Source organism: Mercenaria mercenaria, unplaced genomic scaffold (assembly GCF_021730395.1).
Source record: "Mercenaria mercenaria strain notata unplaced genomic scaffold, MADL_Memer_1 contig_1978, whole genome shotgun sequence".
Taxonomy (NCBI): domain Eukaryota; kingdom Metazoa; phylum Mollusca; class Bivalvia; order Venerida; family Veneridae; genus Mercenaria; species Mercenaria mercenaria.
Window position 1 is genome coordinate 41,690 of NW_026460002.1, and position 22,389 is coordinate 64,078.

At 35.2% G+C, this 22,389-nt stretch overlaps 1 protein-coding gene across 1 annotated transcript; it reads left to right on the forward strand.

Moving 5' to 3' along the window:
- The first annotated feature begins 12,770 nt into the window (after positions 1–12,770).
- On the forward strand, positions 12,771–20,311 carry LOC128552052 (guanylate-binding protein 1-like). Its single transcript, XM_053533048.1, has 8 exons — positions 12,771–12,838; positions 13,856–14,040; positions 15,380–15,507; positions 16,854–16,963; positions 18,027–18,418; positions 18,970–19,244; positions 19,633–19,854; positions 20,201–20,311. The coding sequence occupies exons 1-8, from the start codon at positions 12,771–12,773 to the stop codon at positions 20,309–20,311; spliced, it is 1,491 nt and encodes a 496-aa protein (XP_053389023.1).
- Positions 20,312–22,389: the final 2,078 nt, after the last annotated feature.

Sequence of the window (22,389 nt, forward strand, 5' to 3'; positions counted from 1 at the left end):
CTGCTATCTGTTTGCAAGAAACAAGCGTCATAGTTCTTAAGTGGCTCAGTTACCCGAAATTCCCCTACAAGTGTCTAATTCCATTCTATACCAACACCCAGAATTATACCTGCAAGCGTCAAATTATACGCACAAACATGTGTATAAATTTATTACGAGTATAGGTGCATGCATATGTGGACGTGCATGCATGAATTTATACATGCCCATGTAATTACAAGTGCACTAATATAAAACAATATGCATTCCTGGCGATTTCTACAACTGCAACTGGAAAGATTTGACGTAACGAATACGAAAAAGTTCAGGAATAGGAAAATAGGAAAAGGAATCTCGAACATACATGCACATGCAAAATTAGATTTTACAAAATCTGTTTAGATCAAGTAATCTGTATAAAGGTTTGTTCTTTCTTCATACTAACAATGGTATTTTCTTAAAAGATCCCTTTTCATTCTCGGTTCATCTCAACATGGTCAGAGATAAAAGACATTGTTTTTGGTGCTATTTAATAGAATTTTGTGGCAGGAATGTTTACCTAACGGGATTCTAACGACTGATACCAGTCTATTGCAAAATACATATCCATTAAACAGACATTTTCAACAAAATTGTAACAAGATCAAATAACAAATATAAAGTTCTTAATCATATATGCTGTTGAACTTTATGTGTATAATGTTAATTTCTTTACTTAAGGGTTGGTACAGCCTTATAAAAATACTGCCTTGTTAGGATGTTTCTTATCATTTATTGTTGAATATGTTAAGTTTTAACACGTTCGAAGTAATTTCACTTAAACACAATCATGCATTTCGTATCCAAATAGAGATCACTAAATTGAGATTTATATCTTATATTTTTCAATTTGTTTTACTCCAAAGTTGACTAGTTGTAAAATTATAGATCTCGGTAAATAAAAGAGGTATTAAATAAATTGACTGCATGAATAGCAAACGTTCTAATACTGACAACAAAACACGCTTTCAACGTCTATATATCATATGACAAATTGATATACGTATACATTGCGGCCAGTCGGGTTGTGCGTCTTTCGAATGTTCCATCATAATGTGGCGTCATAACGTTGAGGGTTCATTGAAAATTGTTTAATGAAATAGCAGCAGCTGTGATAGGAAATAGCAACGTTCAGTGAAATATCAGCAAATAAAATATACAATTACTTTTGAAAACATTATTATAAACTTCTAAAACTCCTGCAAATTATGTTAAAGTTGAGTTAACAGCTGCTCTTGAAAGGAAACAAAAATACACGAATGAGGAATTTAAAATAGAAAAAGTGTAGAAAAACTATTTTCTACAAAACATGGCGGGAGAAAGGGATAAAAATGAATCATAATTTGTATAGCTATGAAAACATAGGATTCTATAAATTTGAGGAATTTCAAACTCTTTATGGAATTGGAAATAAATATTATCTTCATTACCATTCCCTTATATTAAATATTCCCTCTGACTGGAAAGAAAAAATAAAATCAGAAAAGGTAAATGAAAACGTGTGAGAAGCACACTACCTTATTAATAAAATAAATTAAATGCAGATGAAAAAAAAAAACCTAACAAAAACTTGTACAATAAATATTTAGAAAATAATAATAACAATAAAATCGTAACAGCAGAACAAAAATGGAACGAATGTTTTGTAAATTTAAATTGGAAGAGTATCTATATGATACCCTTTAAGACTACTATTGAGGCTAAGTTGAGAGTATTTCAATATAAATATGTTATGCGGATTATTCCTACCAACAATTTTCTTCATAAATGTAATATTTCTTAGTCCAGTCTCTGTGACTTTTGTAACATGCATGTAGAAACATTCCAACATTTATTCTGGGATTGTACATATATACAAACTTTTTGGTCAAACTTGATAAACTTCCTTTCACAACATAATTTGAAAATCGATTTAAACTTCCGTAGTATTAGTTTTGGCCTTTTTTAACATCTCTCAAGCTCAAAAACGTTGTTTGGTAAATTATATGATAATTTTATCAAAATACTTTAGTTTCAAAAATAAATTAACGTATACTGTACCTAGATTTGAGAACTTTTTAATATTCCTTCAAGAAAGAATAGAGCTAGAAAGACACATTGCGATATTAAAAAGAAAACTTGCTTCATATAGCATGAAATAGGAACATATAGAACTATGAAAGAAGATGGCGGTTTGTTGGCAAATGGATTTAAGAAACTTTTTTAATATAACCTCCATTCACTTCATTCACTATGTATTTTTTCTTTTGTTTAAAATATTAAGATCTTAAAAAAATCATTCATAAGCAGTACAAGCTAAGATTAAGATTGTATCTCTTTACTAATAATTTGTTATTTTTTTTTATTCCTGCTCTTAACTTTTTCACTATGCAGCCTTGTTTACATGTTGTATTGCATAATTTGATGTACTGTTTTATATGGAATGGAAAATAAACGGGTTACCACTAGATAACTAAACAAAATAATAGAAAAAGTGGAAACTCAACAGGTCGTTCAACACGACAAAAACGAAAGTGTTGCAGACTCGGTTTGATTGAGCCTGTTCATGGACGGTAGTGGAAATATTTGCTACCGTCTACGCTCTCTAGCCCCGGGTTGAGCAGAACCCGACATTTACACATGCTAAAAGTACAGAAAGCAATTTTGAGACATCCGCAGATGTATTCATACGGCGGTTCACATGGAACCTTCAGTAATACACGTGTTGTGGCGTGTAATTCCATGAAAAGTGGCGAATGGTATGGCGAATGGTACCCAGATAAACCATTTAAACATCATGAAAAAGCTCTGTATGTGAAGAATCTTTATGACAAACATATACAATATAATATTGTAAATGATATACTGAATATGCAAATGCATGATTATTGTTCGTTAATCAAAACTTTTCCTCATTTGGGGCATAGAATTCTTCACGTGAGGAAGCCATCCAGCTGGCTTACGGAAGGTCGGTGGTTCTACCCAGGTGCCCGCTCGTGATGAAATAGTGCACGGAGGGGCACCTGGGGTCTTCCTCCACCATTAAAGCTGGAAAGTCGCCATATGACCTAAAATTGTGTCGGTGCGACGTTAAACCCAACAAAATAAATAAATAAATAAATAATCAAAACTTTTATAGTAACTGAAGAATGCCGTAACAGAACGAACACGTTTTACGTTAGAAATATGGTCCTCTTTGGTAAATTCTAAATCTTACTCTAATCTTTAAAAGCAAAACTCAATGCAAAGTAGTTGCACTGTTTTAATAATTATTTAAAATAGTATATATGACCGATTATAAAATTTTCAAAAGAAACAAAAGTTGAAAAATGCTTAATAATTCAAACAGAAACATACGAAAAACACTGGACATGACAAGAAAACTCGCACAGAATCCAAAACTGGGGACGTGACCTGTTCAAGACACTTTGAGCAACCTTGATAGACTGGATATTAGCCACCTGAAACAAAAGTTACAAAAAGAATACAATTCAAAAAGGAAAAAGACGTATACTAGTCACAATAACACTCCTTTAGGAGCCTCCACGGCCGAGTTGTTAAAGCTGCTGACATTCAAATCACTTACCTTTCACCAGTGTGAGTTCAAGCTTCACTTTGCGCTTAGAATTCTTCGAATGAGAAAGTAATTCGGCTGGCTTACGGAAGGTCAGTGGTTTTACAAAGGAGCCCGCCCGTGATTAAATAGACAATTTGGATCTTTGTCCACCACGAAAAGCGTGACCTATAACTGTGTTAGTGCAACGCATTAAACATAAAACCCCTATTGCAATAAATACATCAAGAGTTGGACTAGACATTTACATACTGATTGTAAGACTGGTTTATGTAAACCCATCATAACATGTTCTGATTTACTCTGTCTTGTACAAGACCCAAGAAGTGTGTACATGTTCATTACTGTACAAACGAAATAATCATAAGTTATACCAGTTATTCCACTACATACTTTCAAAATTCACACATAGTGTTGTATGGGCGAAACTCAAGTAAATGATGATATATCTGCCTGCAATTTCAGGGTGTAAAACAAGAACATGATAGGTGAGAAATTTCGACAGAAAACGTTTTTAAATTTCCCATCGGTAGTTTTGCCACTGACCGTGTCATGGCGATGCCATGTTGTGCCCTATTTCATCTATGTTTGTTACTTCTTTGTCAAACTTTTTATAACTATATTCACATAATCAACTAGTCTTTGTTCAAACTTGTTCGCAGGATATAACTCCTGAAGCTATTCAAATTTGGTATAATTATGTTCCTTAGAGCCAAGACTGATGCAGTCAGAATATAAAATCATAATAGAATATTTTTATATCTTAAGGTATTGTTATTTATCCCCCGCCAAAGGCGAAGGGGATATTAGAAATACTCTCCGTCCGTGCGTGCGTGCGTGCGTCCGTGCCCGCCAAATGATGGTTAAGTGACTTCATAACGGCACTTTCTCTTTGATTCCGTTCTGTTTATGTGATTTTTTTCTTTTTATGTGACTGATAGAACAATAGAGAGAACAATGGGGGTGTCACATAAATACCGTTTCGTTAGAACGTCCGTCCGTGTGTCCGCAACGATCTTTGTCCGAAGCATAACTCCAAAAATAATGGAGGGATTTTCTTCAAACTTCATACACTCATAGAACACATTGGGAGAAAGTGCAGTGTGCAAGAATAATAACTCTATCTTGCCTATTTTTTGAGTTATTCCCCTTTATCATATTTTCTTAAAAAATTTTGTCCGGAGCATATCTTCTTCATGCATGGAGGGATTTCAGTATATCCTGGCACAAATGCTCACCGCCTAAGATCCAGGTCCCTAGGTCTGAGGTCAAGGTCACACTTAGAGGTCAAAGAATACAAGAATGAAAACCTTGTCTGGAGCATTTCTTCTTCATGCATAGAGGAATTTTGATATAACTTGGCACAAATGTTCACCACCATGAGACGGAGTGTTATGCGCAAGATGCAGGTCCGTAGGTCTAAGGTCAAGGTCCCACTTAGAGGCCAAAGGTCAGATACAAGAATGACTTTGTCCGAAGCATTTATTCTTCATGCATGGAGGGATTTTGATGTAACTTGGCACAATTATACACCATCATGAGACGAAGTGTCATGCGCAGTTCCCTTCTTTAGATTTACTCCCCTTTGTTGTTACTCTAAATAGCTTTTATTGTAACTTTTTCATTACTAGTCGTAGGGAAAAATCGAGACCACTTTTCTGTAGTACAACATGCATGCTACATCCAATTTTGAGGTGTATTTTGACCAATCTCTACCTGGTAAAGATTTTTGTGTGAACTTACAATTTTTTTTTGAATTAACGGTAGCATGCATTTCCACTACCATCCATGAACAGGCTCAATCAAACCGAGCCCGCAACATTTTTGTTTTTGTCGTGTTGAGCGACCTGTGAAGTTTCCACTTTTCTCTATTTTATCATCACAGCAGCGTTGTTTGTGCCGTGTGGCGGCCGTAAAATGTCTCCCCGTACATTCAATCAGGGCTGTTATATTTCGATCTTCTCAGATCGTTCAGCACGACTTTTATGTCGTGTTATTGGTACTGTTTAGTTTCTCAACATAACCAATTCGGACTGGGTGGTTCCAATACTCCCGCTTTCATAGCCTTGGATATTGTTTAATCACCCCTTGGATATGGTGCCTGCTTGTTTATTTTGTCTTTTGACAGTTCCTGTGATACGCAGGCTCCATAACCTTAGATCCCCTTCCTAAATGCCAGTTTGTTTAGTTCTGCCCATTGTTTTCTCGTTTGGGGCAAACCCTTTACTTTATCTGGGGACCAAACGCCGCTGTTCATGGAATTACACGCCTCAACACGTGTATCATTGAAGGTTCCATGTTCACCGCCGTTTGAATACATCTGCGGATGTCTCTAAATTGCTTTTTGTACTTTTAGCATGTGTAAATGTTGAGTTCTGCTCAACCCGGGGCTAGAGGGCGCGGACGTTAGCATGCATTTCCACTACCGTCCATGAACAGGCTCAATCAAACCGAGCCAGCAACATTTTTGTTTTTGTCGTGTTGAGCGACCTGTGAAGTTTCCACTTTTCTCTATTTTATAATCACAGCAGCGTTGTTTGTGCCGTGTGGCGGCCGTAAAATGTCTCCCCGTACATTCAATCAGGGCTGTTATATTTCTATCTTCTCAGATCGTTCAGCACGACTTTTATGTCGTGTTATTGGTACTGTTTAGTTTCTCAACATAACCATTTCGGCCTGGGTGGTTCCAATACTCCCGCTTTCATAGCCTTGGATATTGTTTAATCACCCCTTGGATATGGTGCCTGCTTTTTAATTTTGTCTTTTGACAGTTCCTGTGATACGCAGGCTCCATAACCTTAGATCCCCTTCCTAAATGCCAGTTTGTTTAGTTCTGCCCATTGTTTTCTCGTTTGGGGCAAACCCTATACTTTATCTGGGGACCAAACGCCGCTGTTCATGGAATTACACGCCTCAACACGTGTATCATTGAAGGTTCCATGTTCACCGCCGTTTGAATACATCTGCGGATGTCTCTAAATGGCTTTTTGTACTTTTAGCATGTGTAAATGTTGAGTTCTGCTCAACCCGGGGCTAGAGGGCGCGGACGTTAGCATGCATTTCCACTACCGTCCATGAACAGGCTCAATCAAACCGAGCCAGCAACATTTTTGTTTTTGTCGTGTTGAGCGACCTGTGAAGTTTCCACTTTTCTCTATTCCCTTAGTTGTTACTATAAATAACTTATATTGTAACATTTTTATAACTGACCGTAGGGAAAAACAAGACCACTTTTCTGTGGTACAACATACAGTTGAACTTCGGTGGCTCGAACTCGGATCTTTCGAACACCCGGGATCGCTCGAACTCTTCGCCTGGTTCCGAATTTATGCCTTCTTTATTCTATATAGTTCTACCTCGGATCGCTCGAACTTCGAAAATTCGAACTCTCGAACTCATTTGGTGGTCCCCTCGGCCTGATTACAGTGATAATTACACCTATTCAGTCGAACAGACAATTTGTTGCCGGAATGGCTTGTGTTTACAAAGTTTTTCACACCTCTGCCTGACATTCGCCAAGCTTCCCCTTTAACCGGCGCATGCGTAATTTTCACACGCTTATGTAATTAGCGTCGGTATACGACAAACAAATTAAACAAAGTGACTTTCGTTCACTGCAATGCTTTAATGGGGCTTCGAATAAAATTATTTAAAATAATTGAGCAATGTCTGTCTTTATTTTTTCTGCGTTAAAACGGGAGATCCGATGTCAACTTTCATACTGCTTTAGCATCGCTAATCAAAGTAAATGACCCGGAAATAGGGAATAGCTAAGTCGGCTACTGGAACGCAATATATTTGATAATATTTGTGCTGGACTATGGTTCATAAAGGTTTGCTTTTCATGTCTTTCTGTTTGATGCTGTCTTCACCAAATTCTTATAATTATATTAGTGTTTTATCTGTGTTTTTCTTTTTCGTATCTATGTCATGTTTGAAAATAAATAATAAAGCATATTTCAGCGTTCGTTTTTTTATTTATCATCGTATCATACACACATTAGGTACAATATGACAATATATTACGATGTAAGGTCTGTAACACATCATGCCCTCGGATTCCCAAATTCAAAATGGCCGCCATTTGGATGGCTCGAACAACGGAAAACTCGAACTAATTTCCACGGGACCCTCGAGTTCGAGCCATCGAAGTTCGACTGTAGATGTTACTTTCCAATTTTAGGTGTATTTTAAGGTATCTCTACCTGGTAAGGAGTTTTTTTTGTGGACTTAAAAAAACAAAAGACTTACAATGATTACTAAACAACCACAGAATTAAAATTCCATTTGCAAATACAGCTGCTAGAGTAAAGAAATTTGCTGTGACGGGCATATATTGTGACATTCTGGCATTCTTGTTCCCTGTTAGCTTTCCATTCCTCCTTTTTACAGTAGCCATATAGAAAAACATCATAGCTGTACTGCTCATGAAAAATAATAAAATGTAGCAGTAAACCACCTCACCACTGACTTATTCTTTCTTCCAAATCTTTAAAACCCCTGATACGGACCACAACTAAATGGTTCTTCAAAGCTTTCCCCAAAATCAATTTAAGCACGATATAACGAATATAAGTATTTGCTTTAGTATATTTTTTATTTCTATACTTCCTTATTATGTAAAAATGAGGAGTGTATGTTTTGATCTATAAAATAGTCATTTACGGTTTGCGTCGATATTGAAGAAAACAAGCATTTGAAATACCATATTTCTTTTTTTTTTGTGGAATTGGGACTTTGGGACTTGGCTTTAATACAACTCCACATAACAAGCGAGATATTGGTATTTAACAAAAAAAAGTTTTTTTCAAGGCGATAGTAATAACTTGCCTTAAAAACTTCAGCCAAAGTTTCTAAGCCAAACAGAGCCATTATTGAAACTAATTTCAATTAAGAGTTATCCTACTTGGATATTTCAATAAGTCTGTAGACTTGAAACATTTTGGAAAGTTTAATAAGACAAATATATGTAGTTTTCAAATAGATGCAACTTGACTGAGAAGCGTTGTGTAAAGTTTCAATTCGATAGATGCAATGGCTTTTAAAATATGATGTTGCACGCAAAATTTTGACCAAGGTGTGACGCTGACGCCTGAGTGAAACGAATAGTTCTCACTTTCTTGCGAATAGTGGAGCTAAAAAAACATACACAAACACACAAAGGCACCTAGGGTGTATTCGATTCGGGTAGAGTCGAGCGGATTTTTTCACACTACCGCCAATCGGACGCGAGTGGTGCAACGATATCGAAGTCACATGTTAAGAACCTGCTCCTCCGCAATGGGGAGTAAAGTCGGGCAAATGTGCGTATGACTTAATCCAAAGTGACGGCATAGCAGCGGAAAGCGAAAGATTAGCATTGAGCACAAACTATACCGATTGTAAATAAAGTTTAACTTTTGCATAAGTTGGCAGTTACTTGCGGAGAACAGGTTTGTACTGGTTCAGAATCCAGGAACACTGGTTAGGTTAACTGCCCGCCGTTATATGACTGAAATACTGTTGAAAAACGGCGTTAAACCCAAAACAAACAAACAAATAACTTTTGCATCGAAGCTGGAGTTGAGAAACAATGCAAATTTATTGATATAAACTAGATGCGTCCTTTTGATTTAAATAATAATAATAATAATAAAACAAGTACGCTCAACACGACCCGACTCGAGCCTGTTCGATTCGGCAGTTAACTGCGCATGCGCGAGTGTAACATTAGTGCACTCCCGCTTGACCGAATCGAACCCACTCCTAGATCTATCCACTATTTTCAGCGTATTTGCGCATAAATGCGTTTGCGAGCAGGTGCGTGTTTATGCGCGCGTATATATCCTTTCGGCTACCATAGCAGACTGCGTACCATAAAAACGGGGGTCCCTATTATCGCTATCATACACCGTCTGACTACCGCAGACGCCTAAAACTTACCATCAAATCGAGGGACCGTACAGCATAGCACTACCTGAAATTTTAGTTTTTCTTTGTATCTAGAGGGAATTTGAATGCTTTTTTTTGCAGAATATCATCTTAAGTGTAAACTTTCATTTATGTTATGAACAGAACGGTATGAAATCATTTATACTAATAAGTTAAGTCATTCATATGACATACTAAATAGTATTACGCAACAAACACAGGCGTCCATTAAATTTAAAAACAAAATCAAAGGTCTCGTACAAGATAATGTTCTAATATCATTGTTATCTCAACCTTTTCAGGCAATTAAGGGATCGTTACTCTCCAAAATACCAATTAGGTCTGAAGGTTGCTCGTCGTGGTCATTACTAAACAAAGATTTTTTTTTAACTTAATTTATTACTTATTTGTGCGCTACGATATTAAAAGCTATTTTATTACCGTTGCATAATGCGGCTTCGGCATTCTAGGAGTCTAGAAACCACAGATCTGCCACTGATTCGTTTTGTACACTTTTCTCCAATTACTTTCACTGTGACAGTACGGTAATTCTGAACTTTTTCAGTAAAACACAAAATTGCACTGTAGTAATCGATTGTGATGTGCACTCACTATTTAGTACATACACTTTTTCTAGACTGAAATAGTGCACATTTATGTACTACAGCAGTAATATTTTAAATTGTTATTGCACATGGAACATACATATATACACTGTGGTAATTCTCTACAGAACACTTCCTCGTATTTACGCCACAACGGTAATATATATGCATGCTCACACCGATTCTTTCAATTTCATACTTGACGTGTGTAAATTTATCCACTATAGAAGTATTGTACTTTTCAACATTAAAACTCAAACTTTATGTAAGAATGCATTTAAATTTTCCCAAAGTACACAATGGTAATTTTAACTTTGAGTTCCATGCATTATGTATTATAATGCATAGAAACTCTGGACTGTTTAATAAATAGTTCAGCATTAAGTATTCCATATGTAACTTTGTTTGCTCATTATATTCATTCATAGTCCAGGTCCGTAGTGTAGGAGATAAATTCGTGCACTTGTAATCTTTGAAACCTCTCACTGATGGAGGGTCGCAGGTTCGAGCCCAGGTACCGACTAGGATTTTCTATGTGAGAAAGTAGGCAGTTGCTTATGGACTTTGGCGTTCCCAGGAACGATGGTTGGTTGAACTGCCTGCCTGATATAACTGGAATAATGTTGAAAACGGCCGTAAATCCGAACAGAAACAAATTATTCATTTACATACTCTGATACTGTGGCAAATGGGCAATTTACATATAAATTTGTATTAAACTAATAAGAGAATACTTAAATACTTCATGCACTTGATTTCAGTCACAGTAGTTTAGTTCCTATTTTTCCAGACGCCGTTTTCTGTTGCCCGATCGATTTTCTGGAGTTCCAATTTCACTATAGTTGCCATACATTTTACGGGCGTTTCCGGGTTAGAGGTCTGTGTGGATTGTCCTCAGTCATTACAGTTCTGGATGCAACATCATTATACGGGAGAAAGCATTTCCTGGAAGTATTAGTTATAAGATCAGGGGGATTAACACTGAAATTAAATGAAAAAATGTTTTATGTAAACAAGACATTTTGATTTTCAACTACAATTATTGCAGAACTTATCTTGAACTGGCTTTTGAACTTCAGGCCTGGATTTCTCGAAACATTTAATCATGAACTAAGAAAATTAACCTGTTATGAGCAGTCGAATATATAATACAATAGCAGACTTATCCTCTTACGACATGCTTCAATGTTTCGAGAAATTGGACACACAGAGATAATTAGAGTACAATTTTGGATTTGAGCGGCTTGTTATGTTATCAGCAATGACTCAGTCCAAGTTTATATAATATTGGGTATAAGTTATTACGTTCTCTTCAAATAGCAAGGGATCAGTAACACCATAAAAGCATTAAAACTACTCATAAGGTCCATGTAACTTTATAAAAAGAAGAACATTGCTATACCTGTGTAAATTGACTTTACACGGCTTAAAACCAAACGATGAGGTTGGTGTTCAGAGACCCTCGGCGGTCTTTACCTTCTTCAAACTGCAAAACCGACAAGCCCCTGTTCGCCCTGATATTGAGATAATTTCAAGTGAGTCTGTAAACTCTCTGTCAATGGTATCAATGACCTGCGTTAATTTGGGTATCCTAATTATTGAACGGTAACCTCCAATCAGCTGTTTCGCAACCTGATGTAAATGATTCAATTTTTATTCAAAAGTATGTTATAACAATATGCAGTTTTATACTATATATTTATAGGATATTTCTTTCGTTTGATTTAAATATTACAGGCAATCTATTTTTAGTTTTAGGCTTTTACCTTAGGTGGATTTATTTATACCTGTAATGTTAAGAAATAAGATTAAAATATGAGACACCCGCCCGCTTAGCTCAGTAGGTAAGAGCGTTGGTCTACGGATCGCGGGGTCGTGAGTTCGATCCTCGGGCGGGGCGTATGTTCTCCGTGACTATTTGATAAAGACATTGTGTCTGAAATCATCAGTCCTCCACCTCTGATTCATGTGGGGAAGTTGGCAGTTGCTTGCGGAGAACAGGTTTGTACTGGTACAGAATCCAGGAACACTGGTTAGTGTTAACTGCCCGCCGTTACATGACTGAAATACTGTTGAAAAACGGCGTTAAACCCAAAACAAACAAACAAATAAAATATGAGATTTCTGAGAAAAAAGTTAACTTACCCTCACCTGGAAGTTTTGATGCTTAACTTTTGGCTCAATGGTTTGTACATAATGTAGCTGTTCATCAGGGCTGTGTCCGCAGCAAACCGTAGGAATTACCCCACACCCACACACACACATAACGATTGGTATTTGTACGGTGTAGCTTCTTCGGAGGAGATCGTACCTATCCACGCTCCCATTTACTTGTTGAATTCAACAATAGCAGGCGGACTGGGTATACCGTCTTCTCCCATTTTTCTTTAGGATTTACTTGATTTCTGAGGACTGTATCCTTGTCTTTAGGAACGGGATTGAAACATGTATTCCAGTTGTACACATGCCATGAATCCTTCCATACTGTAGCTACCATCTTTCCAGCTTTGGTTTGATGTGTCATCTGTTGTCCTCTGTTCAATGTCCTAACTGGATCATCTTTCTTTCGTACTGATATCTGTGGTTTCAAATTATATAGCCAGAATTTCCGCCCTATATCAAAAGACCCACAAGATGGGTTGAGCTGGCAAGGAACGCCTGTGCCAAAGGGATTGATATATAGAATGTGTCTAGAAACACTATATGGTTTCGTTGATACACTGGCTCAACCAGATGTTCAGCAACCTTCCTCGTTAGTCCTACATTTTTTCCTCTAATATAACTTGAAAATTCCAAAGATACTCAGAAACGGCATCTGCTGACACGTATATTTTAAGTACCCTACAAGTACCACAGTAGACGTTTGCAGGAAAAATGAATTTCAATGCAGTACCACATAGTAGTTTTACTCGTCCCATTATTAGGAATATAGTAGACTTCTGAGAGAAATTTGAATTTTAAGGCACTGCTATAGTGTAGTTATATACATTATATGAAATTTGGGGGAAATTCCATAGTGCTGAGAAGGTAACCCTGCGACAGGATTGTACAAGTAATCAAAATTTATCCTGAAGGCATTTTCCCCCCGAAAACCACATTAGTTCAAAGCAGGACATGCGAAACTCAAACCTGTGTCGCAGCATATTAATATATATTCACACAAAATAGCATGTACTGCCACAGCGATGCTAAGACGGTTAATATGTGACTTTCAATAAATAATATTAACTGTATGTTTTATCTGCATATAAATACCATTATAGACTTTTGCAGGAAACAAGAAATTATAAGCTGTGCCACAGTGTAATTATACCAATAATGATACAATGGACATAACTACCATAATGTAGCAACCGTTCTACATAAAAAATTCCGCAGCGTAAAAATGTAGTATATTTTTGGTAATTCCTTCCTTTTTCAATTGCGAAAAAATACGATTTCTACCCGAATACTGCATTATGTACTATGGAAATGAGCACCCCCATTTCTCTGGTACGTATTAGTTGTCTCCTGTAGCTCGCCTGTAAAACAGAACTGGTAATAGAGAACCCCAAAAATATAGTCTGCATTTGTCTGCTCAGGTAATGCGTCGGTGTACGATAGCGGTAGTCGAAAGGATATGCGTACTTCGATGTAGTACTCCTAATTATAAATAGTAAATATATTTAGTCATAAATAGATTTTTTCAAGAAACATTAAAATTACTCAAGAATAAAATATTTACAATTACGCCATGATAAATTCATATAAAAGCAAATTCTAATTACAGTTTACCAATATTTCAAGAGCCAATGTGCTTGATAAGCACTTCAGAGGATGGAAAACTGCAAGTTGAGCAGGGACCCTTGAAGCAGATAGAACAGATAGATGCACCATTGGTTACGGTAGCGATAGCGGGGATGTACCGTACTGGAAAATCCTACCTTTTGAATCGGTTGGCTGGTTCAAGCACAGGTTGGTTGATAAACCTTTATGCATTATCATTTTGTAGTAAAAGTTGACAATTACGAATAACATATGTTTCTTGCCCTTTCATGTGCTTGTTAAACTACAAACTATATTTTGTTAAATAGATGTAGTGCAGATACAGGTCTAAAATTAACAAGAGGGACATGATGACCCTATATCGCTCACCTATTGAACTTGGCCTTTGAATCGACAAGATAACATTCTAATCAAATTTCTTGAAGACATGCTAATAAACATTGACTCTAGAGTGATAACAAGCTTTTCCTTTGATTTGAGCAGGTGACAGGTTTCACACTGAATATAGGAATTATCAAGATAAACATTCGAAACAACTTTCATGAAGATAGGATCATAAATATGGCACAAAGAATGTTAGAACTTTTCCTTTGCTTTAATTGCTGACCTAGATTTAAACCCAGCATGACACAGTTTCAAACTTAGCCTAAGAATCATTAGAACAAGCATTCTTACCAAGATTCATTAAGACAGGGTCATAGATGTGACCTCTAGTGTTAACAAGCTTTTTATTTGATTGGATGACCTAGTTTTTAATCCCACATTACCCAGTTTCGAACTTGGCATATGAATCATCAAGATAAAATCTCTGACTACGTTTCATGAAGATAGAGTAATAAATGTTGCATCCAGTGTGCTATCAATCCTTTTCTTTGATTTGACCTGGTGACCTAGTTTTGACCCTATATGATCCAGTTGCGATCTTTGCTCAGAGATCATTTAGATTAACATGCTATGAAAGCTTTATATAAATGTATCAAATGTAAAATGTCGCTTTTATCATCTTTTGCTCTTTCATGGATGAATTCGGGACCGTTACCCCGGAACTTAATGTTGAATTATCATAGGATCCAATATCTGTTGTTGTTAAAGTTTGTTGAATACACATGGTCATATTCCTTTGCCTATTCCGGACATTCCGTAAACACTCAGTAGTAAGGAAAAGAGTAGACTGTTCTCGAATGTTTAAAGCGTGTCCGAACTCTTCCGAATAAGACCTGATGCAGACGGAACATATGATAAATAACTAAGATAGTGGTCTTGGTTCCTGCCAGCATAGCGCTGGGTACTAGAGCAAAACAGTTCTGTGACAGCCATTAGAAGATTACTCTGGAATTATTTAACACTTTTCTGAGTATTCAAAGAATTATGGCCTATGCTGTGAACGCTCTTGTAGAATGATTGAGATTAACAAAATCATTTAATAAAAGATATGTTTGAAAGCAGATTAAAGTAGTTTCGTATATAAAATTATTTAACACGTTATATAAATGCATTACACTCGTTACCATCAAACTAACTATTTTAGGATTTCCTCTGGGAAAAACAATAGAGTCTAAAACCAAAGGAATTTGGGTATGGTGCAGAGAACATCCCAAGAAACCAAACACGGTCCTGCTGCTGTTGGATACAGAGGGTCTTGGAGATTTGGAAAAGGTATGTAGAGAAGGTAAACACCTTTATGTAAACTATTGACATTCGCATATTTTTCTCTAACTTCATGCTAACCCTGTTACATATTTTTGACTATATTATGATAGCTTTAAGAACTAGTATGTCACAAAAGTGAATTTTTATTGCAATTGATATTACATTGAGGTTATATATCTCAAGAAATATGTTCATAAGAAGGTAGCACTCAGGCATGCTAGCGCTATTTCTTGGTATGGCTAGCATGAGACATTATCAAAAATATTTTTGTCATAAAAATGTTACACATAGTATTGTAATGTATGGATAACACATGTTGTTCTCGTGTTATACCATCTGCAGTACCCACGAGGAAATAGTTTGTGCAATAGTCTTGTAGAGCGGTAGCACCAACATGTCCGGAAGGACTCTGCAGATTTATAGCACGAGTTAGACACGCGTTTTCGCTATTCTAACATAAAATGTGTAAAAAGCAACTTATGAATATATTTCCATCAACGTCATAAAATGTCAATAAAATGCACGGTAATATTATAAGATTCTTTCACTGGTTATAGGTGCAGATGGGAATTTCCGGCCTCGAGGGTACCTGTTTAGGCGGTAACGAGGTTCCTACCGAGTTACCGCCTAAACAGTTACCCGAGAGCCGGATATTCCCATCTGCACCTATAACCAGTGACAGAATCTTTTTCTTGCATACCGATATCAAGATATAATAATAAAAATAAAATCAGTCGAACGGCTTTCTTTTTAGAACTATTTCTAATAGCAGCGTATTTAAACAAAGCGCGGGAAAACAACGTCCGTAAACAGGAAAGACGTCATGACGTTTGAAAGACAAATAACAATGATTAGTTCCGGTTTTGTTTTATCAGTTCCAGCGTAACGTTATGAATTTTTGATAAAATAACGTGTTTTGAATCGAGAAATATACTATCAGGAACAAAGAGGATCTGTCAAGGTATAGGATTTTTATTCCGTTTTTCGAAATAAAATATAAATAACTACATAAATCTTCTACATATATGTAGTTCGTAATACGTCATTTAAAGCACGAGAGTCATCTTACACCCCGGGGTGTAAGATGGATTTTTCCAGCACCGGTAAAAATACCGGAAATCCCCGTCTGGTATGCAAGAAAAGTAGTTGTTTAATCAAAAGACGTATATTCCTTTTGATTTTTTTCCCGTTTTTGGGCAGTAATACAAGTACGATTTACCACAGAAAGCTAATTTTTTTTAAAGAAGTGTTAACACATGTTCACTCTCCTTTTTAAACACCACTGGAAACGACAAAATCTGCAGTTTTATGTTAGAAAGTGATTTTTAGAGCAGTATTAAATACATTATCAGGGTGACAATGGCCACGATAACAGAATTTTTACAATGGCAGCTTTGTTAAGCAATGTGCTCGTGTATAACATGATGTCAGCCTTCAACCAGGACGCTGTTGAAAAGATTACGTATCCTTTAGTCATAACGGTTTTTTGATCCATATCTGAAATCTGAAATGTGATAGATCTGGTGGCAAACCACTTGAAGGTCTTCATTAATTTTGCCACGTAGAAATACACGATGTTTCGATGTATACTGCATTACAGATTATATCTGATCAAAACAGTTGCTGCATCACGATTTAAAAACTTATGAGATTCACTTCGGTATCACGCTATTGAGAAAATTTTAATGAACGTTTTATCTTCCCTCCGACCACTTTAAAGGTAATAGTGTAGAAAAACGTTTAATTAACACTGTTATGTCAAATTCCCACAGTTCCTTTGTGATTTATTTTGCTAGAAGAAAGAATCGGGGAAATTTGGTTTTATTCAATAATCTGCGATTTGACTGGGTTTAAAACATGGTTGAAATTTGTATACAAAATTACTCAAATTGTCGTCTAAATCTCCATTATGTGTTTGTATAAATGCACGTTTTAATGTAAATATTATAACATTTTAGAAAAATAATGTTATGTACTTTTGAAATTATCTGCATTCTATTGAAAAGACATTACATTACAAATTCAGGAAGTTCTGAACTTTTTACAAAAAATGTACAACAAAAATAATGATAATAAATTTTAATTCTTGCATAATCAGAAATTTCCCAAATAATCGGAAAACGCTTCCGAGTGAAGTAAAAAAGGTTTAGATCAGTTAATTTCTTCCTTTTACACTGTTCATTTTTTAGATAATGAAATGGCTGTAAAACAACATGGTTTATGATTTTCCAAAATTTATTGTGAAATATTGTATAAATATTGTTTAATTTCTTTTAATCATAATTTGAACAAAGATATATTTAAAGTGTATTTTAGAAAGGTAAGGATGTGTTATTTTGGTTAAAAATGTTTAATTGTGTTTATGGATACGTTATCATTTGTATATGATCCTTTTTAGTTGTTTCCGTCAGTCTGTCTGTCGTCAATGACTAGGTATACATATATCATTTACAAGACTTCTAGGATTTTTCCTTACATAAAACGATTAGTTTTATAACAGAAATATCAAAGAATATCCGATTCAGTAATGCCAAGGACGGTACTAATGATGAACAGTTTGGACTGATCCTACCAACGTTTGTCCTATGTCTACGTGATTTCAGTCTTGTTCTGGAAAAAGATGGGGTAGAGATAACACCTGACGAATACCTGGAAGATAGCCTACAACTTAAGTGTGGGAATGACATTTCTGTTAGAAAGTACAACAGACCTAGAGAATGCATCAGAAAATATTTCCCTAAACGCAAATGCTTCGTTTTCGACAGACCCGGTGATAGAAAAACTATGCATGAACTGGAATCAGTACCTCTTGAAAAATTATCCGAGTCCTTTATCGAAGAGACAGAACTCTTTTTAGAGTATATGTACACCTGTAGCCCAAAAGTTTTGATCAGCAGTAAAGCAGTGAACGGGAGAAGTAAGTACGTTTACTTAATGCTTACAGAATATTTTATGTTTTATCAAGAACCGTGTCATTTTCACTTCCAAACTTCAGCTAATATTATTAATGATTCGAAGACAGAAAATATCACGTCATTCAGATAAAGGATGCGATATACGATTTTTATTTGTACTCAGTACAAATTCAGTACGTTTTGCTAATAACTAGTATTATATACATATTTTGCCAGTATATTGTTTCACAGTGATACGGTAAAAACTGTTATTCTTCTTACATATTGTGCAGCCAAAATCTTCTGTAGAAAATAAAGTTCAACACCTAATTCTGCTAAATCTGCCTGACAAGTTTCTGGAAAGTGTTTTAGAATAAACAAATGAAGCCTATTCCAAACTATTTTATTGATTGTCTGCGTAATGGAAAAAGTTATTACATAATTCGCTTTGAATTTATTGTAAGATTTGTATCAACTTAACAACTGAGATTGAAATAAAACTAATGGTTATATAAAAGATAAAATTCGAGTTCATATCATTGGTATTTTTCAAGTGGTTTCATCTGTTTGTTAGTGTTTGCCTCACTGGTTGAAAGCTACATAAATGCTATTAGAAATGGGGCGGTTCCAGATGTTGATGACGCAATTATGGTTGTGGCAAATACCGAAAACGAGAGAATGGCATCCGAAGCAGTGCAAATATTTAAGAAAAAGATAGAACTGATTAAACCACCAATTCTACACACTAACAAACTTGAGGACCTATACCGAGACATGCAGACAGCTGCTTTAGCAAATTTTAGAATGGAGTCGATGTTCAATGCTGAAAAGTTTGAGAAGCAAGCAGTGGTAAGTTAAGTAGATTTCTTTGTCATTTATTATTCAACATAATTTACTGAAATTATGTAAAATTTAGTACATCCAACAGAGTCTGATTAAATATATCAACGAAAAGTATATATTATATTAGACTTGTTTAGCGTGACCTTAGCCATGAATTTTGGGGCACAAAACACTTTAAAGTAGACCGTTGTCTAGGGACATCCTTTAAAATATAAACTATATACTTCTTCAAGAAAAACCTACTTATACCATGCTATTCAATATGAACTTTTAATAGCTCTTATTATTGTACACACATTGTAAGTACTTTATTTATTACTGCTGTGCAAATATATAAAATGATATTTTACACACAATGTTTATATTTTTTAACTCTGAATTACTACTGTTTCAGTCAGAGATGGATGAACTGTGGGAGAAAATTAAGACGGAAAATCTGCAGTTAGTTCGGGAACATTTTGAAAGTATATTGCAAGCACTGTATTATAAGAAAATAGGAGAAAAGATGAGTCGGGGCGAATACAAAGTGGCAGGTGGCTATCCACTGTACAAACTGGACCTCGAAGCTGTCAAGAAGGACTACATGGCTAATGTTAAAGGCATTGATGGATATGAGGTATATTAAAGTCAGATTAATTATTTAACGTAACTTATGCAGCCATGAAAGCATTCATATGTAAACAATGCAATGAAGAAGAGTAAAAAGGCACAATTTTCCTGTTTATAAAACAGCATGTTAAGTTTGACAAAACACATCACTCGTAATTGACTAGTAATTTATTACTTTTTTATAAAAGAAACCCCAAAAATTATATCAATTTTAAAACATGATATTCAAAAAAAAAAAAAAAAAAAAAAAAGAGAAAAAAAAAAAAAAAAAAAAAAACAAAAAAAAAAACAAAACGAAATGTTGCATGTCATTAAAATTTCAACAGAAAGAAGAAATATTTGTCTGCTTTAAGGCACAACAAGTGCTGATAATGTTCATGGACAATGAAGCCGAAATTGAAAGTAATGTCATGTTGGATGACCAGAAAATGACAGAAGAAGATAGACAGAGTAAATATTCATAGATCTATTTATTCATTATACTAAGTAATATTGCTAAAACAACTAAAACTTTTCAGATCGTGATTTGCATTGCAGGAACTATTAATTTCAGGGCTAATGTTCAGAGATTTTACGTTTTCATGTCCGAATAGCCTATCGCATTGCTTCTATTATTAAACATGTAGTAAGTCTGCGCATATTGTTCGCAATTAAGGGTGGTAGGTTGGGTGTGAAATAATCTACTGAGAATAAAACTTCATATACGTAATGTTATAAAAAAACTGTAATGAAACATCGGCAAGGTCTTTCATACACTGACATTATAACAGAATGACATATTGTTATTTAAGACATACATGCTTTAGAGCTTTCATTTTGTTACTTTAATTTCTAATATTCTTAACGAATCTGCTTAACGAATCTGCAAACGTATATATATACGCAGTATTTATACGACATTCTGTGGTGTAATGTCTCAGAAATCTTTATTAGACATTATTCAGAGCCATTGACCAGCATTCAAATCACTAGAGAGTAATTAACAACGTATAATTTTCTATCTTTATACCTCTCATAAATGACCAGTGCAAATTTTCCATTAGTTTAACTTGAATAATATATCATTTCCCCAGTGATTTTAAAGATCATGCGAATATCGTTATTTTCAATTTCTGCTAAAACACCAAAATTTCTTCACCTATTATAGACCAGGTCAATTGAATCAACGCCTTTTATACTTAAAACGAGCTTATTACACCATTGTCATACCAAAATTATGTAATGGCTTTAGTTTACTCCAACGATGTCATACATGTGATAAAAGTTTAGACAAAAATGTAATGGCACGTCAGTAAAATAATGTGAATAAGTAGTAAATGAAAATGTCATCTAACTCTACTTCATAATTGTTTTGATGTTAAAAGTTGATTAAGGGGGACGCAAATTTTGAAATTAGAAAAAAAAATGGGTGGGGTATGATAAAATATATCTGCAAAAGAGTACAATGTTTTTGTACATGAAATGGATACCGTTTTAGCTGTCATTAGTACACAAAGGAATGCTCACTAAAATAGAGATTGAAAAGCTCAAACAAGAACGATATTGATGAATTGCATACGACTAATTGTGTACATTCAAAGACTACAATTATTATTTTTTGTGCGAAAATAATAGCACTTTACCTTGTCTAAACATTAATCAATATCCTACAGATTCTATTGAGGAACATTACTCGTTATTTGCCGTGAAAAGCTGTATTATAAAGTGCAAGGTTAACCAAATGTAACATTGGCCCCTTTGAGTTGGATTCCTCTGACTGTTTTGTTATAATCTTTGTCCAAGGTGTTGCAGTTGGTCAAAATAAATATGCATTTTATGTACAGGTTTCTAAATAGTAATGACCAATCAAACCTTAATTTAGCAAAGAGCCACTAAAAGAAAACCTGTCCTTAATCATTTTCCAACCCAATGAAATTTAGTAAAGAGTTTGCTCATCAAAATTACAAAGAAGTCAGCATTTAAACATTGCATTAGTCTTTATCAGGATATGAACTTACGTACCTCATATTTTTTGTCTGTCTCCACCCCTATTTTGAGAGTTATGGCACCTGGAATAGTAAAAAATGCACATCTTTACCTTGTGGCGCACCTAGCTCCAAAAGTATATGGATGAAAACTTGCATGAGTCTTTCTCATGATATAAACTTGCACAGCTCTTACTTTTTGGCTGGCTCTACCCCCTATTTTTAAAGTTATGGCCCCTGAAATAGTAAAAAATGTACATTTTCACCTACTTTTGTGCCTAGCTCAAAAATTATTTGATGTAAATTCATGAAATCTTGCTTGAGTCTTTATCATGATGTGACCTTGCACACTTGGCATTCTTCTTGAGAAACTTAGCGCTTATTACGTGTTATGGCCATTGAAAAGCGAAAATAGTGGATTTTTGTTTGTGTATATGGCCTAGAATAATTAATCCTTTTTATAAAATGTTTGTTGATGCTCTACCCCATTAAGACTGCAAACATTTGAATTAATTCTCCATATTTATGACAGATGTACTAGTTGGGGGCACATCATGTGTCCTACAGACACATTCTAG

Coding starts and splice junctions, on each gene's coding strand:
- LOC128552052 (XM_053533048.1), top strand. CDS start 12,771: ATGTGTCTAGAAACACTATATGGTTTCGTTGATACACTGGCTCAACCA. Junction 15,508..16,853: donor GTCTTGGAGATTTGGAAAAG/GTATGTAGAGAA, acceptor ATACATTATCAG/GGTGACAATGGCCACGATAA. Junction 16,964..18,026: donor GACGCTGTTGAAAAGATTAC/GTATCCTTTAGT, acceptor TATCCGATTCAG/TAATGCCAAGGACGGTACTA.